The sequence below is a fragment of the Ipomoea nil genome, unplaced genomic scaffold (assembly GCF_001879475.1).
Source record: "Ipomoea nil cultivar Tokyo-kokei standard unplaced genomic scaffold, Asagao_1.1 scaffold3069, whole genome shotgun sequence".
NCBI lineage: Eukaryota > Viridiplantae > Streptophyta > Magnoliopsida > Solanales > Convolvulaceae > Ipomoea > Ipomoea nil.
The window spans coordinates 2,083,312-2,100,444 of record NW_017619497.1 but is presented as its reverse complement, the minus strand read 5'-3'; the positions used below and the strand labels follow the sequence as shown (position 1 = coordinate 2,100,444).

At 34.1% G+C, this 17,133-nt stretch overlaps 1 protein-coding gene across 1 annotated transcript; it reads right to left on the bottom strand.

Moving 5' to 3' along the window:
• Positions 1-747: 747 nt before the first annotated feature.
• LOC109165717 (putative cyclic nucleotide-gated ion channel 8) lies at positions 748-4,624 on the bottom strand. Its single transcript, XM_019314605.1, has 7 exons — positions 4,587-4,624; positions 3,356-4,216; positions 2,958-3,170; positions 2,266-2,567; positions 1,961-2,072; positions 1,574-1,810; positions 748-1,506 (listed from the first exon to the last, which is right to left on the bottom strand). Exons 2-7 carry the CDS (start codon positions 3,893-3,895, stop codon positions 784-786), a joined length of 2,127 nt encoding a protein of 708 aa, XP_019170150.1. The 5' UTR covers positions 3,896-4,216; positions 4,587-4,624; the 3' UTR covers positions 748-783.
• Between the last annotated feature and the right edge of the window lie 12,509 nt (positions 4,625-17,133).

Below are 17,133 nucleotides of genomic sequence, written 5' to 3'. Positions count from 1 at the left end.
TGGCAGGAGGTTTTAAAGCTTAGATAAAAATAAAAAAATAAAAATAAATAAAAAAATAAAAAGATATAGGAGAGAGTATTATGGGTTATTGCAGAAGATCATTGATTTTTGCAAAAAAAATAGAGCCCACCAGAAAAGCAAAAAGCTCCTTAGTGTGCGAGCACACCAGGTGCGCCAAGCGGACGTGTTAACCTGACACTTTTCTTTATTTTATTTTTTAGATTTTATTTTCTCTTTTTTTTTTTTCTTTTTTTCCCTTCCTTTTCATCTTCTCTTTCATAGTCACGCATACAAAAACTTCTCAAAAACTATGTCGATGCACCAAGGGTGGTGCAAGCATTAGGAGTTAAACCACAAATCTGCAAGGCACAACTATACCAACTAGGTTGTGTCATTATCCTAGCAACTTGCATACAATTAAATACGATTATACACTTCATACTAAATCATGCCATGGGACCTCTACTATATAGATAATAAGCAAGTTTCTTTACAAGGCATCAAACATTTCCTACCACATATCTACACATACATACAACAAGGAAAACCTTTCTATGAGCAATCCTTAGTCAAGTAGTTTGAAAATTGATTTGATAACGACAAAATTTTAAGTTTGACGACTCATAAAAACAGTCTATGGATCACATGACGTTCTTTACCCGAAACTCACTTTTGATTAGCGGTTGCAGGCGTTGTTAACATAAAAGTTAACTTCAAAAAAAAAAAAAAAGAAGAGCTTCTTACAAGTTAACAAACATTAAAAGTTATTGTTGAAAATGTAGTTTAGTCATCACCAAAGTCAGGCTCAGGTGGTTTCGGCGGTTTCATGGTTAATTTAGCAGATGTTTGGCGCTTTTTGCGCAGAGCATTGGTAGCAAACCTGGATGCTAACATGGTTGCGCGGAGGCCTGAATTGTTACTAGAAATCAACGCCTTAGTTTCATCATCGTCGTTGTCGTCCTCTTCCTCCTCGTAGTAATCCTCATCCACCATATTCTCATTCTCGTCAATCTCGCTGTTCCGAATCTCTGAAATCTTCCTCCTGATGTGGCGGCGCCATGCGGCTTGGATGAACACCGCCGCCCAAGTCCTCCACTGCTGTGAGTAAAACCGGAAAGTGTGCTGCACCTGCCGGCTGTGGATGCGCCTGAACTGAGTGGTGATGAACTTCAGTTCATCGGCTATCAGTGCAAACGCTTCCACTTCTGTCAAGGCCTTCACGGTGCGAGTTGAGGGAGGCAGGTTAGAGCCCGCTTTCGGATCCAGCGCCCATGTCAGCAGCTCCTCACCGCAGAAATCACTCTCTTTTAGAATGCCTCGGTTGAAGAAACCGCTTCTTCCACCGTCTGTCGTGATACTCTCGAGGCGTCCCCGGATCACGAAGAGCATCTCCTGGACTGGATCCCCTTCTCGAACAACGTATGTCTGTTCTGTGTATAAGCTTGGCTTGAGTCGCTCGCATATGGCATCTAGCAGCCGTTCATCCATGTTTGCAAAAAGAGGCACCTGCAATTCTCGCAAACACCCATCTCACAAACATGTCATGCTAAAACAGGCTAACAAATATGCTTACCCTTCTAACTAAATTCAAACACAGATGTCGCTTGATATCCCTCCTCAGGTCTTTTGGTAGATTTTGGACCAGACTCTCTTCATCTACTCCTCTCGTTTCCAACCATTTGAATTGTTCATAACGCCGAACTCTTTCCCTGAGCTCAGGTGGTAGTACTCTGTGATGCATCCATTGTTCAGAGTCACGCCTTTTTATCCTCATCTCTTCTAGCCGAACCGTTATAGATTGAAGATAGGTCTGTTGAATAAAACAAGATTCAAACAACCCTTACCTATGTCTAGTAGGAACTTGCATAAACACACAATCTTCAGATAAAGACACCGAGTAATTTCTAAACCAAAGTAAAGCAACCCCTACAAAATTCTCATAAACTTAATGGAGACGTACCTGCATGTTTCCAATGAGAAGAGAAAACAGAAGGAGCCCAAGAATGGCTAATGCTATTGAAAAGAGAACCTCCAGAGGATAAGTACTTGTTTGAAGCCCCTGCCCCAGAGTACTACAAAAAGTGAAATAGCAATCCAGTTATACTCCCGGGATTTCCTCATTTCCTAAAGTACTGATTTTGAACATTCAAAGTGAACATATTTTAAAAATCAAAAGCAAACAATCAGTTCATCCAAAGTGAAAAATAAATTAAATCAATTGAACAGTTTTTGTTGTTGCATAAATTGGTATGAAGAATAGCTTGCCTTAAATTTTGCAGGCCCCACCACAAACAGTAACAGTATTTAGTGACGAACTCCTCAGAGTCAACAACACCCGATGACACAGCTTTTGCATATATGCCATACTTAAATGCATCAACAGCACAATTTTTCTCGAGAACTTCTCGAGTGATGTTTCTCCAGGCTGCCATATCTGCCTCTCCTCTTTCATGCATACAATACAATAGAGAAAATTTTCCATAGCATTCCTCACTGACTTGACATGCATCTGCCCAGCAGGCATCTTTACGTTCTATAGCTAATAGATACCACAAGGCCCCAAATATCTGCATATTATAAGCAACAAACATATATATGTAAGCCTGAGATGATTTCCCTTGGTTTAGGTGAAGCTCTTGCATATGTGTTGTATCTTGGTTAAGTGCCACAAACAATACACTCTTGCAATAAGAGAGATGCTAAAATAAATAAATAAGGGCTCTGAGTGGTTCAGTAGGTTCAGAAAGTAGTTATGAACAGATACTACATTGTAATAGAGTCAGTAGCATTCAAAAAAAAAAAAAAGAGAAGTTTTTAGCACTAGATAGATATTGTATGCATCAATTGTGCAAAAACTCCCAAGTGGAAAGCATCTAGAAACGAAACTAATATTTGTTGGCCAGAAAGTAGTAAGGAAATGACATATGACCAACAGAGTCATTCATAAAGCTACTCACATGGCTAACAAGCACAAACCACAGCATATAGTATGCAGCGCCAGCCCAGGCAGTTTCTGCAAATACACCAGCAGTCTTTTTCAACTCTGAAGTTAGAGGTAGAAATCGCAAAAACCGAGGAATATACTGAAGAATGATAATGAGCACGAGAGCTCTCTTTGTGCCTAATACATCTGAACCTTTTGATCCATTAAGGAATCTCCAAACCACAATCTGCGGATTACAAGGAATTAAAAGATAAAATAAAATGAATAACAGATTTCCTAACTTGAGTAGAGCAATTTTCTTCATTTTAAACCAAGTCATTATGTTTGTGGTTGAAGAGCAGAGCCACAGTATATGATAATCATATGAAATGTCAAAATGGTGCAAGTAAAAGATGGATAAAAGAAACAAACCTGGGGAAGAGGAAGAATAGAGAGAAGATCAATGGCAAAATAACGATGTATGTATCTGCTAGCTATTTGTTTGGGATCTATTACAAGTTCACCTCGTCCAAATACTCGAGATGAGGGAGCAATATAAGCTGTGCGGAATTGTAGAACCATTCGGATAAGGTAAAATGTATCAATTAATGTCCGCAGAGTAGTAGTTGTATAGGCTAAACTCGTATCTAATTGAAGACAGTTATCTTCACTATTGAACACCAGAAGATAGAGAAACAGAGGATCAACTGATACTGAAAAAATACACGATATGACCAAAAGCCTATTCCAGAACAGGAGAGACTTGTCCTGAGGATCAAATATCTTTTTTTCCGAGACTTTGAGATCCTCGGGGAACACAGCTCGTGTGACTCCAGATTTTAGTGATCGCCCAAATGTCATTAGTCCTTCAGACCCTTTTATCATACCTAGTCTTATTGACGCTGAAGAGTTGGCAGGGCAACCAGACCCCACACCCTCTATACTAAACCCACATTTCATATTTCCGGCCATATCTGATTTAAATGATAACCTACAATCAAACTCCTCCAACCTATACCACCCAAGAATCACCAAAAAACAGATTTTATAACTTCAAATCATTTAATGTTCCAATGCCATCAGAAATCCACTGGCTCATCCATTTTGCATACCTCACAAATTTTTCTTTGTGCCCACCAATACACTGAGTCTTGAAGATTGTGCAGAACCAATTTCATGGACTATGAATGAAATGGCGATAAAACAACATATCAGCCAGTAGTTGAGAAAATTCCTGCTATCCTTTAACCGGCATGTGGGCACAAGAAATATCACATAGACCAAGCCCCTAAACTGCAAATTTATACAACGTATCATTTCATTGTATACCTGGAAAAAAAAAAACCCCCCAAAAAAAAAGTCCTGAAAAATACCAATTTGAGACAATCATATGATTTGATTAGATAAGATTTCATTCTTTCATTAATTATATTCTCCAGTGATCATTAATTACCAAAATGGCTGACACAATCCAATTATCATAACCAAATAAATAAGAACAAAAATCAAAACTGATTGCCCATGCACGCTAACAGTAATAATCATCCTATAGGAATATCAAAATTAATATTTGAACCCTGATTTTGTAAACACAGAATTTGAATCATTTAAAACGGATGCATAAAGGAGAATTGATCGCAAGACTAAGACGAATTGCATTTACCGGAAAGAGTTAGAAAAATTGCAGAGGCATGGTGAAAGAGGGTGAAATGAAGAACTTAGTTGAAGAATCGTTGGGTGATAGTTTTCCATAATGCTGAAACTGTGAGGGGCTAGGCTTGGAGGGTGGGAAATGGATCCTATTTTTGGATGGAAGCGCGCCAACTCAGAACGGTGTTTGAGGAGAAAATTTTTGTTCCAATCTTCTTCTCAATTAAATTGACACAAATTTCTAAGATGTAAAAAAAAAAAAAGGCAACATATTACATTTCCAAGCACCTAACTATAGAAGACACCGTTTAAATTTATATCATACTTAAATTAATTTTCATTCGCACTAGGTTGACCCAATTAAATGACAAAGTGTTAATTATATTAATTTTTTCATACGAGAAAAGGAGTTTCAAACTCACGAACTCTCAACCTCTCTTAAAAAATAAGAGTACACTACCAGTCATGTCAACTAAGCTGGTTTCAACTATTAGTTTTTAATCATACATCTTTATACATAATCTACCATCTAAGTACCAAGTGAATGTCTATGCAAACATGTTAAGAGCATCCATAGTAGTACATTTTAGATGATTTTTTGAACAGTAGCAATAAATTTTGGCTGATGAGAGCAATGGATTTTGTCTTATTTTTCCTCTTGCAAAACAAGGTTTTTTGCAGGAGGAAAAAAAACATGCGCGGAATAGCCCGTTTTGCAGCAACTTCGCGCCTCAGTGGGAGCGTGTTTCCCACGCGCCCGCTGGGACGCGTTAGAGCGGCCGCCAGTTCGGACTAAAACACACCTTTTTCTATTTTTTTTTAAGCGTTAGAAAATCTTTTTTTTTCTTTTCTTTTTCACTCCTAATTTATCTCTCTCCTACATGTCATTCTTAAAAACTGTGCAAAATTTCAACTACTATAGATGCTCTAAAGCAATCTTGTATTTGACTAATGATGATAATGGGTATAATTTGTTATAGCAGATGATGGTGAGAGTGTTGAACAAGTTGTTGATGTGAAGTGAGTAAAAGTTGGGGACATATCTGTACAATGAAGGGGCAATCAGTAATCACATGTCTCGTTACTAATTGCGTTCATGATATTAGGCAACGCGCTCAAGCACTTCAATGCCTAGTATCGTGAAGAGACAATGAGAGCAACAGGACTGTTGAGGCCGTCTACACATCATTTTTTTTTTTTTTAATTATTGGGGGTGTTTTGGAGAAAATAATTTATTTTCTCAAAAAGGTGGCTGAAAAAGTTATTTTGAACAGTTTTTTGAATTTTAGCATTTTGGAGTAATAAGTTGTTACAAAATGCTAATTACCCAAACACTCATATTGACTGTTAATAGTGAAATCTGAGCAATTCTAGCCCTTAATCCAATTACCTATTTAGTGATTTAATGTGAATTCAATCAACAAGTAATGTTCACCAAAAAAAATAAATAAATAAATAAATAAAAATAAAAAATAAATCAACAAGTAATGAACTTGATAATACAGATTCAATTCCTAGAGAAGTAGCTTGTGAGCTAGTTCGACTAATGTTGCATAACTTAGTTCACCTAAATAACGCACAATAATCAATAATTGAAAGCAATAAGAAGACTCTAGAAATTTGTTAACCCATTTTGAAAAAAACTATCACGTTTGGGGGGCAACACATGAAGAGATTGCCCGATTCTTCATTCAACTTCAAAGGAAGACAATTTACCAAATCACAATGATGTACACGAAGAACTCTCGATTTCACAGCTATACCACAGCCAACTGGCTGGAGAGTTTCTTTTTGAAGGATCGGTGAAGTGATCTCCCGATCAATCAAATTGAGGCTTCTCCTCAATTGCAACACTTCCGTGTTATCTTCATGTGATCAACAACACATATGCAACTACGAATTGATTATTGGCTTGACTTGGAGTTTTGTATGTCAAATCACTCAGTTTAGCCCTCTTGGATCTGCCTTAAAGCATATCTTGATTCTCCTCTATGTAAATCACCCCCACTTCATAATGAGAGAACAAACTTTAAGTACTTTTTTTTGGTAAAATATGTAACAGAATAACTGTCTTGAACTTCATATCGAACTATCCTCTTAACTGATTCAGTCATCAATTTTGCCAATTCTGCATGTCTGATATGAGGCTTCCCTTGAACTAACACTTAATACTTAGTTCAGACTCAACCTATTTAAGAACAAAAAACTTGAACTAAATCTTGAACTATATTTTGAACAATTGTTTTGTACCATAAACCATAACAACATAGAGGGGTAAAAGATATTCTTTTGTAACTTATTTTTACAAGTATACATTTTATTAACAAATAGTGATCAAACAATCCAAAATTGGCTAATAAGTTATGTTACAGTCATCTATGTACTAGGGTTGAGTTTATCCCTAAAAGATGAGCAATTGCAAGATAACATGGAGTTGATGTGTAAAAAATAATATTTAATTTTTTTATTATTACATGGGTTGCAAGCTTAGCTTGCAACTATTGCACCTGCAACAGACTTTTGTATTTTTTTTATTTGTTTTAGTTTTGAATTTATTTATTTATTTAGATGTTATATGAAGGTGTGATCCTTTTTAAAAGTGAGAGTGTATTGCAAGGATGTAAGCAAAATAGTAAAGAAATTACAAATTTGGTGATGTGAAAGTATAACAAACTTTTGAAAGTGAAAGAGTATTGCAAGGATAAAGATACCATAAGACTAAATCCATCCCTGAAAGGATAATGCTTGCAAAATGACGTGAAAGATGGTGTGATTTTTACTTTTTATTTTGTAAGGCATGTGATTTGCAAACTTGCAAAAGTCGGCAGCATGGCAACCTTTTGTATATTGTTTTTTACAATTTTTATTTGTTATTTTATTATTATAACTTATTATTGTATTTATAATATAATATAATATGAAAGCACTTTTACTGATAGAGTATTGCATGGATGTAGAGAGAATAGTGAAGAAATTACAATTGTGATTATGTGAGAGTGTAACCTACTTTTGAATATGAGAGAGTTGCAGGAATAAGGATAGCATGAGGATCCACACATCCCTGCAAGTTTACACTTGCAAGGTGATGTGGTCAAAAAATAGCCTAAGGGGGCAAGTTACATGTTTAAACACAATATTTTCTATAAATAGTAGCTCTCATGTCTAGGAGAGATAATTTTGTCAATAAAATAGTGTCGAAAAATATTTTTGAGGACTTCAAATGTTCAAATGAAAAGGAAAAAAAACATTTGCCCAAAGAATCGGAATCATTAATAAATTACTATTGTTAAGTTCGAACTTGAATAATTTGAGTAATAAGTCAAATTCGATTTGATCAAATATATTGCATTGTAAAATTTCTTTATTTTATATAAATGTGATCATAAAATTAAATTCTTATCTGAATATATTTGTATATTTATAAAAAGAATAAAATAAAAATTCTAAAAATTCTTCCCACAATCAAGCTTTCAAATTGGGATGATATCGGGCGAATTCATAAAATAAAACTCTTTCAAATTTCAACTAAATTTTAAATTTGTAGTACTCAACTTATTCGGTACAATTAGACCCACTAGTCCACTACCCATACTCCCGTATAAACCAAACAACCCTATATGATTTTTCCCCCATGTGTTACATGTTATATTAGCATGTTTTTGAAGCTTTGTTCAGAAGAAAATATGAAAGGGATCTAAGGATTTACCATCATTGATAGCTTCATTCCAACAATTTCAAGCCTTTAACCCTAGAGTAATCATTATCCGACTGACCTTATCTTAATGGACTCAAATCCCCATTAAATGTCAAATTTTTATCTAATCTTTCAACACATGAGATACTGCATATATTCAAAGTGTGCTAATTCAAAATTTAACTACAAACTAATAATCTAGTACAATATCTTTTTCATTTTCTTTAAAAGCATGAACTTTGCTCAAATTCAATTAATTGTTACACATGTATATTTGAGTGATGGAATATTAGTCCGGTTTGATAACATAGTTAGCTTATCAATTAATTTTAGTTTGTGTGATCATTATTAGCTGTTTGATTTGGTTAAACAATCAATATAAATGTTTGGTTAATTTTTTTTTTTTAACAAAAGCTGTTCAAAAGATTTTTTTTTTTCGATCAAGTTTTTGAGAAAATAAATTATACCCGTAAATGTTATTTTGCATATAATCAGCTATCAGTTAATAACTAATTTATTAATTAAACATCTTTCTACAATCAGATAATGTTATCAACTAGTCAAACCCACTAACGTTTATTTGCCAAACACTCCCTAAAATCACTCTGAAAAGGGTAAAAGAGTTGGTGGACTATGATTCTTGTATTTGAAAAGCACAAGTTTGACTCTTAGCTTAGCTTGTCAGTAAGCTCAACACCCTCTCGATCTAGCCACGGGATTTTCCTAATACACTTTACCTTTCCTGTGTAATTTACATATTATTATACAGAAGCGGAACTTACCCAATGCATTCTCTTGAATAGTGATTGCGAATTTCTCTCATCACATATAACGAGACACTTAGAATTCCTGGTGAGATTTTGTATGAGTAGAAGTTTTAAACATAATATATGGACTCAATTTCTTCCAATTGTATGATATATCTACTATTTTAATCATTGATAATTGTACTCGAAAATCAATCAAACACCCAACTTAATAATATTAACGAACCATCACAACCCCATATTATTTAACTTCTTTAAACACTTAATTTGTAACAACTCTATGTACTTATTTAGGCCTCTGAGATTCATTAAACTTGTCAATTGTCATCAACTATTCTTTTAGTATATAATAAAATAAATCTCGTAACCTTAACAAAAGAAAATCGTGACCCCTAACTTTAAATCATGTAGTAACGACTTGACATGCAAATCAAGATTTGTTTACTAATTGATCGAATAGTTTTATATTGACAATAAATCATTATTGTCCTCTAAATTAATTATTATTCCATGTCATGCATGCTGGACAGATTTGACTTAAATTTGGACGTGGGGAAGAACTTTATAATAGCCCATGTCATACAAATGATGAAAATACCTTTTTTTGTGGAATTGTGGGGTGTTACCATCATGGCTTTGATTTTTTGACCACCGGTATGATCATATCGATCTATTAATAATCTCTAACCAAAGTAATCATGCATCATTTGAATATTATTTTTACTTGTTACGGAATATTATTTTTCATTACCACTTATTCTAGCTACTAGTTATAATTTGCACATTACTCGATTAAATTAATGCATAACATGAAAATTAAAATAAATAAATACTTAAGTATAATTTTTAAATATTAAATAATTAATATAAAATTAAAATGATTTTTTCAATATAATCTAAATGAGCATTTTCAATTTGTAATAAAAATAGTAGTAAATATGAATATTGTCGTAGATAATTATAATCAATATTAAAAATAATATCCTAACAATTTTCATATTAAAATAAATTAAGTCCTCTTAATGCGATATTGATGAGTCAGTAAAACTTAACTTTTTTTTTTTTTTGTGTTAAAAGTGACAATGATTATATATAATAGGCTTATTGATGTTGTCTAATAGAAATTAAAGAATTATGCAATTATGTTAAATCATATGAATCGAAAAGTTTTCTTTGTATATATGATTGAGACTTCAATTGTTGTTATATATGAACTATTCATTTTGTAATTAACTCTCATTGATATTTTAAAATAATTTTTTTACACTATAATATTGATTAGATAATGAATCTTTTTCATTTAAATTTTTAAAATACTCAGAAATTTTGTATCATACATAGTAAATCAGCTTGCAATAAAATGTACATTATAATTAAAGCAATATAGATTTGGAATGAAAAATTAAAATTTGTGCTACAACAAATAAGGTTTGATTTAAGCTGAAAGAAGACATTGTATTCTTAAAACAATTATAGTATGACATTCACTTATATATATATATATATATATATATATATATATATATATAGTTAAAAGAAACAAATCAAATTAAGTAAATATTATTATATTTTACTGTTACCCCAAAGAAGAAAAGAGTTAAAAAGAATGGAAAAAAAAATTGACATAACCTCCATTTTGTTTACACTAATTTAATTGTTATAATAATAATATAAAAATAAAATATCAATCATCATTATTATTGTTGTTGTTGTTATTAAATGGCATGGGATCCATGTGCCATGCATGCCGAAAGACCGGCTAGCTTGTTCCCTTACGCCTATAAATACCGCATTAATCACAACATGAAGAGGACTTTTGGCAATTTCTATATAGCTTTACTCAGCTCGGGAACCTCTGGCATCACGCCTATAACCGAGCTTAACACCTTAAACCAACTAGCAGACTACGCAAGGGCCGAAACCCAGTCCAATCCAGTATTTCGTACGTATTCATAGTAAGCCTCGTATTTACTGTATCAATACTTAATGGCCAGGGCCCTCATAATTTGCACCATTCATTGCATTTTTCTAAATGGAAAATGATACATTCTCCTACCTGGTGCAAGTACAAACTCAAGAAACAAAAAACATGAACTAACTATAAAGATAGGTCCTCTTAATACGAGTAGTATCGATCTACTATAATCACAGTGTAACTTGTTCTCTAAGTACTTCATGTGGCAATAAAAAACTTAATGGATAAACCTTATGTTTATTCCATGTCCAAAAGATTTTTTTTTTTCTCAACAATAAAATAGATATGTACAAAATAAAATAATGAGAAAATATTTGAATGCTTTAAGAATTTATTAAAATAACTGAATGTATACAAATTTTAATTTACAAAGTTGGAGCAAGTCTAATTTTCTCAACAAAATTCCTAAACTTGAATGGTGGCATGCCTTTAGTCAAGGGATCAACAATCATCAACTAATTGCTTATTATATGCTTAATGATCACTTTCTTATCCTTAACACGCTCTCTTATGACCAAGTACTTGGTGTCGATCGATATGCTTACTTCGACTCCCACTCTTATTGTTCTTAGCTAGGAAGACCGCAACTGAATTGTCACAATAAACTTTTAATGGCTTAAAAATAGAGTCTATAACTCTAAGCCCGGAAATGAAATCCTTAAGCCATACACATTGAGATATAGCCTCAAACCATGAAATGAACTCAACTTACATGGTAGAAGTGGTGACAACTTTTCTTTATAAGTAAGTCTTGAAATTATATTTTGGGGTAAAATTTTTAGAGAAATGATTGCCTCACGAATGAGGATCTGCGAGAAGGGTCAATTTTTTTTTTATAAGAATTACATTTTCTCTTATAAGTATTACAATTTTTCTTTATAAGTCATGATCATGAACCCCTTAATATTTCATTTTGATTTAAAATTATTAAATTTTTATCAAATGTATCACATTTTTCTCAAAAGTATTATACTTTAATTTATCTCATAATAACAACTAATCAATTTATCTCTAATTAGTATTGCATTCTCATAAATAACTATTTCACCCTTAAATATTACATTTTTTCAACGTATTATAATCTTTATTATAAGTAATAAATAATTTATTCGTGATTATTATTACATTTTTAATATAATTATTACTTATCATCCCGATCTGACCCATTTCACAGATAAGAATTCGAAAGTCACCCATATTCGAGGGAGTAAAATTAAGCCGTGAATCACGTTGTTTTGATACTAAATTTTTTTTCCAAAAAAAAAATTAAAAGAAAATGAAAATAAAGAAATATCAGGTGACGTTAGAGCATCCACACTAGTGGATAATATGGGGTTAATGTCAAAACAATTATGTTGGGTGGGGTTAATAGCAAATGTGGGGTGGGGTTATTTGAGGAGATATTTGTCCTGCAAATGACAAAATAATGTCAAAAAAAAAAAAAAAACCAATGTTGTGCGCGTTTGCGCACAGCCAAGTGCCACACGGGCGCGTGCACTACACGCGCCCGTGTGGCGCGTCAGGCGCGCTAACAGCGCTGTCAGCGCGCCTGACAAGGCTTTATATTTATTTAATTTTTTTTTTAAGTCAGTTTTTTATTATTATTTTTTTCTTTTTTTCTCTCCCCTTCCACATTCTCTTTCCTAATCACTCTTACATTATCCCCTCATTCTTCCCAATTGATGTGGATGCTCTTAGAGCATCCACACTAAGGGGAGAATGTGGAGATAATGTCATATGCTTTCTTTTGAATGGGGTGAATAACTAGTGTGGAGAAGAAAGAATGGTGGGAAGAATTGCTCTGCAAATATGGGGAGCATAGGAAAAAAAAAAAAAAAAAAAAAAGATCACATGCTGTGCGCGTGCAGTGCACGCACCAGGCTGTGCGTCAGGCGCGCCGAACGGCACGCCTGACATACTTTTCTTTTTACATTTTTTTTGTTTTTTGTTTTTTGGTTTTGATTTTTTTTTTTTTTTCTCCCATTCCCAGCTTCTCTTTTCTAATCACTCTTACATTATCCCCCAATTCTCCCCAACCATTGTGGATGCTCTTAGAAGATTAGTAAAAAGCCTGGTTTTATGATGACAATGTTCCCTAAAGGCAAAAAGCGAAAGGTAATCTACACTGCAATGCCATGCATCTGAGTAAATAGTACAAGACAATGATTTCACACCCAAGTTTGAGTGAGAGAGAACAATGGCTTGCACTTCCAATTATTAAGTTGAAATGAAATACAAATATTTTGCATATTTATACTTTCTTATTAGAAAAAATTTACCCTTTTAATAGACCTTTTCATTCCAGTGTTTGCGTTTCATTTTAGATTTACAAGTCATCAATTTACCTTTTTTTAATGCTACTGACTCTATTACAATGTAGTATCTGTTCATAACTATTTTCTCAGAGGCTCGAATTCACAACCTCTCATATAGAAGTCTAACTCGGGTGTCATTTGTGCACAAGATGTTTGGCAATTGATTGTGATTGTTAATCTACTTTTTCATTTGTTGAAGTACAATACAATTTTACATATCAATTTTTTTTTTTTTTTTTTTTGTGTAAACCACGAGGTGGTCCGAGTCTTTCTCTATTCATTTAACCGTCTAGGTCTACCCGACTAATCCTCGTTCACTCCTAGAGGCACGGACCCAAGGAGGATCTTCCTTTATGAGAATTGAACCCGGGTTATCCCGACAATTTTACATATCATTGAATACACTTTTAAAGTCCCAGATCTTGATTGTGCATATATGTATGAGAAAATTACCGATTTGGTCCCCCGACTATGAGGATTTCACCAATTAAGTCTTCGACTTCCAAAATTTCTCAATTTCGTCCTCTACTATGCCATTTTTACCCGATTTGGTCCTTGACTATGCCACTTTAGGACCAAATCGAGTAAAAATGACATAGTCGAAGACGAAATTGAGAAATTTTGGAAGTCGAGGACCAAATTGGTGAAATTCTCATAGTCGGGGGACCAAATTGGTAATTTTCTCTATATGTATTATCGAATGCACTCTTTAGTTTTGTCTAGTGCAATTTACAATTATGCGTGATGCATTTTAAAATTTGAAATATTTATGACATTGTCCCCGCATTTTTTTTTTTATATTTCCCTCGCTTTAGAGTTGTTGATCTTGTTGGACAAAATCAGCTATTGTTGGCATTGAAATTCGTCATTTTGTGGTGTAATTTCAAGTGGAGCCCACTCTCAGTTTGGGCCCTGTTATAGTGTATTCATGTTATCCTTAGTGAGAGGTTTAATTCCATATTATACGCTCAAAATGGATAATAAGTGAATGCGAAATTGATTCTCTAAGTATACCCATTTGAATTGGCAAGACGTTAAAGGAACGAACCTTTATCTCACATTAAAAAAAGAGATGTAAGTTTGCATTAGTATTGGTAGCGTAAATGGAACCGGGGTTACGATTACACTACGAATACGTATTTTTGTGAACGAGTAGAAGAGGACGCTCGTAGGTCAGTCGGTCGGTCAGTCTACCGGGGGTTGACCTACTGAGTGACAACTGAGCAATCCGAGGATGAGTAGTATTGCTGAGGGTTGCAGTAGGCGCTAGGCGCTAGTCGGGCGGCCGGGCAGCGCTTAGCGCCTAGGCGGTCTAGGCGGCGCCTAGGCGGATTCTAGGCGGGCACCAAAAAAATTAAAAAAAATAGTAACAGACTTGTAGTTGTAGTTCTTCAATTTTAATGAGGTTGTTTTCAACGTTCACTCAGATAACACATCTAAATAAATGAAATAATGATAATTTATAAGTCATAATGTCATAATAATATTAAAATCAATAATTAATGAAAGACGACATCGGTCAAAATCGAACAAAATCGGTCAAAAACGGTCAAAATCGGTCGACTCGGCCGAGTTGGCCGAGTTTGGCCGCCCAGGCCGCCTAGGCGGCCGGCCGAGTTTTGGCCAAAACTCCAAGGGTCAGGGCCGCCTAGCCGAGTTTTGCATTGCAAGTATCTAGTGATTACAACCGGGCTGCCACAAATGGTGCGGGTTACAACTGTAGAGTGCAAATTATGAGCAGGCTGCTAAAATATGATAGATTGCTAAAATAGTTCAAGGTGCTAAAATAGTACAGGTTGTAATTCTAGAGTGTAATTTATGAGCAGGTTGCTATTACAGAGTGAAGTTTACACGTAGTAGAGAGTAGATGTTGTAATGAGATGAAGATGAGAAGTGAGGGGGAGACCCTCCTATTTAAACAAACTAAGTCGGTTTACGCATTTAATGCACCTGCTGCAAGTGGCTTGACGTGGTGTCTTAGCTTCTCGTTGGCTTGGTCAGGCGGTTGCTCTGCAGCTATGCGTAGGTTGACTGATCGAGGAGGCAGAGCCGTTATTTTCTACAGGTTGTCAGCCGACGCTCTATAGGTGCAAGTTGGCCCCTATAGCTTGTCGTATAAGTTACGTTTTTGGCTCTGCAAGCTACATCACATTGTAGGCTGACCGGTCAACCTACGGGCTACGGTAGACTGGCCGGGTGGCTCTCCGAGTCTCTATCGGGGTGGTTCCAATGGTGATTCAAGAGCATCTTCTTTTGTTACGAGACCTATCGGTATGAGCGGTACAGTTGATCACAAGTGATTTTATAAAAGTCCCGTCAAATTGATGGCTATATATAACAGGCCGGTTAGGTGACTTCTTGACGGGCCAACTATACGGATCAGTCTTCTATGCGTATTTACCCATCAAGTATATATACAATTCTCATTTTAGAAAAGTTTAAATTGTATAGTTTAGAGATTTTCTCTCGTTGCAACTACAAACTGGACTATTGATGCCACAGGATTGTCAACACATCATCCCAAATTGACAATTATATATAATGCGTTTTTAATTTTCTACTATGCATCAATTCTCACATGAACATCCCCAATATGCCACTTTAGATTGTTTTTTCTTTTTGGGTAAAGAAGACACCGCTCACGTGGCGATTAACGGATTTTTCTATACATGTCTCTTCCTGAGTCAACTTGAAGGAAACTAATTATCTCGTCAGGAGGATTTTCGAAGACTCTAATCCCTCAATTGCCCGTTTGTCCAATTTAGATGATATAATTGCAATTATATCTATCCATTTTTATTCCTAAATTATTAAAGTTGATTTGTTTCCCGCGCACTACATTCCGTCGTACAATTCACAATGCATCAAACCACTAAAAATAATGCCGTCAACCATGGGTTTAATTTCTTGGTTGAACTCCAATGCCCCTGTCCACCTCAAGTGGTCCATCTTCATTCTTCATCGGGTATAATCCCATCTACTTATAATAATCTAATAACTTTTTAGTAATTTAAAGTCTACTATCTTAGCTTAGTCCCATAATACAAGAAGGGATTAAATGTATGAAAGAGATAAATGCTAATAATATCAATCTTTTTAGAATATTAATATTTGTCCCATGCAATGCAATGATAAAATTATGTCATTATGAATTTAAATAAAAAATTAAAAAAAAAATAAAATATATTAAAATATACAATACAATAATATGATATATGTGCGATGCACAAACTAAATATTATAAGTATTGTTGTTAATTGTTATGTTATGATACTAAGAATTATTAATCTTATTAAATTTTAAGTATAAATAATATATTATATAAAACTTATTCATCTAACAAGTTTATTTATGTAATTAAGAACTATATTGATTTCATATTTAATTTCTCCTTTGTATATATGTGGAGTCCAATTATAATTAATGTGCGGTTCAATTATAATCTTTTTCTATAAAGTATTACTTGAATTTATAGTACATATACATTTTGTGTCGATTTTGAGAATAGAGAACTTGGGATCCTTTTCCTACCAGTTTCAATGTTGACTTTTTGGGTAACAGATATGCTTAGGTATGTGATTTGGCAATTGTGTTAATATACTTTTGTTTAAAAACTTTAGAAAATTTTTATGGCCAAAAAAAAAATTAAAAATTCCTACAAATGAGTTGATATCTTGGCTAGAGGTCAACACACAAATTATGCCGTGCAACCGTGTGCACCATCGTTTGTAAAAATGACGCGTCCGATTTTTTAAAAAAAATCCGTTTCCATTGCCGTTAACGGCGTTAATTTGAACTATATATCTAGA